Below are 1,387 nucleotides of genomic sequence, written 5' to 3'. Positions count from 1 at the left end.
GGGGAAAAGCCCTGCCGAGAGAAAGAAGCCACAAGATGTTCAGGGAGGAAGGAACAGGAGCTGCCGGTCAGATTGGGGTGGGAGTGGGGTGGGGGGTGCGGTGGGGTTGTAATTCCAATGCTTTTCTCACAGGGGATCCCAGACAGTGGGGTCAACCTCTCTCACTCAGGATCAGTCTCTAAAGACCCCAGGCCAGGTGACGCTTGTCCAAGGTCAACCTTAACGTCCTGCCCCCACCCCCAGGACCCACTGCTGTCATCGGTGGAGCCCAGGTGACGGGGATGTACAAAGACCTGAACTGCACTCAGATGGGAGACAAGAGTGTGTGATGGGCGTCCGGGGAGTTGGAGCCAGCAGCATGGCCCCGCTCTGGCATCCCGGGAGCAGAGGGCTTTCTCATGCTGTTTTATTTAATTTTATTTGATGCTTCTGGCCCTTTATTTACCAGGTTTTGTTTTGTTTTTTTGTTTTTGGCTCCCGCAGCATGCGGCATCTTAGTTCCCTGACCAGGAATCAAACCCGCGCCGCCTGCATTGGAAACACGGAGTCTTAACCACTGGACTGCCAGGGAAGTCCTGACCTGGTGTTCTTATTCTAGACATGCCTCCCTCTCAGGACGCAGCCTGGCTGTATGAACATGGAAGATGGGACTTCACTTGGGGAGAATGGGATGGGCTTGGAGTGCTCTTTGGGGGCCCAGTGTCCCACCACATTGCCCGCATAACCCTCATTTCCTCCCTGGGCTCAGTTCAAATCCCAAATGATTTCATCAGTTTCCCATTCATGACACCTGGTGAGAATCCTGCGTGAGGACAGAGTTTAAAATGCAGCTCCTGGGCGCCTCTGGAGACTCACTGAACCAGAATCTCCTGGGCTGGGGCCCTGGGAATCTCCATGTGTCTGTCACCAGCACCCCAACAGGTACTTTAATGCACAGGCAACCGGTGTGTATTACAAAGAGGAAGGTGGAGGCTTGGAGAGAATGAGTCAGGATCGGCAGCGCCTGGAACCCCAGGCTTGCCAGGCCTGGGCTGGGGATGGAGTGGTACCCCAGTTCTGCATCCCCCACCCACTGCGGGGGCTGCTGAGCCCTTACGGAGTGTTGAGCACCAGCCGGTCCCACTGGCCTTTCACGTCATCATCCTCAGGCTGCTCCGTGATATAGAGGCCATCAAACTCCAGCTTCCGGGCCAGTTCCTTCTCCCGCTTAAAGATCACCAAGGGCACCTAGAGGGTGCACGGAGGTAAACAGGGTTAGGGGTGGAGTGTCAGGAGACCACAGCCTCGGCAGGAACAGTGATGTCTTGCTGGAGCCTTCATGAGACCCCACAGCAGAGCCGCGCTCCCAGAGTGATCAGGGTAGTAGCGGTGGGGGAATGCAATGATA

General features: G+C 56.1%; 1 protein-coding gene across 1 annotated transcript in view; it reads right to left on the bottom strand.

The window, feature by feature from the left end:
* RYR1 (ryanodine receptor 1 (skeletal)) overlaps nt 1-1,387 on the bottom strand; it is a 130,714-nt gene that overhangs the window by 6,498 nt on the left and 122,829 nt on the right. The window contains 1 exon segment of the mRNA XM_010849313.1: nt 1,097-1,227. Within this exon segment, the coding sequence (XP_010847615.1) occupies nt 1,097-1,227 (131 nt within the window).

Source organism: Bison bison, unplaced genomic scaffold (genome assembly GCF_000754665.1).
Source record: "Bison bison bison isolate TAMUID 2011002044 unplaced genomic scaffold, Bison_UMD1.0 scf7180017864280, whole genome shotgun sequence".
Taxonomy (NCBI): domain Eukaryota; kingdom Metazoa; phylum Chordata; class Mammalia; order Artiodactyla; family Bovidae; genus Bison; species Bison bison.
Note: the sequence above shows the minus strand (reverse complement) of the source record. Positions and strands in the feature narration are given on the sequence as shown.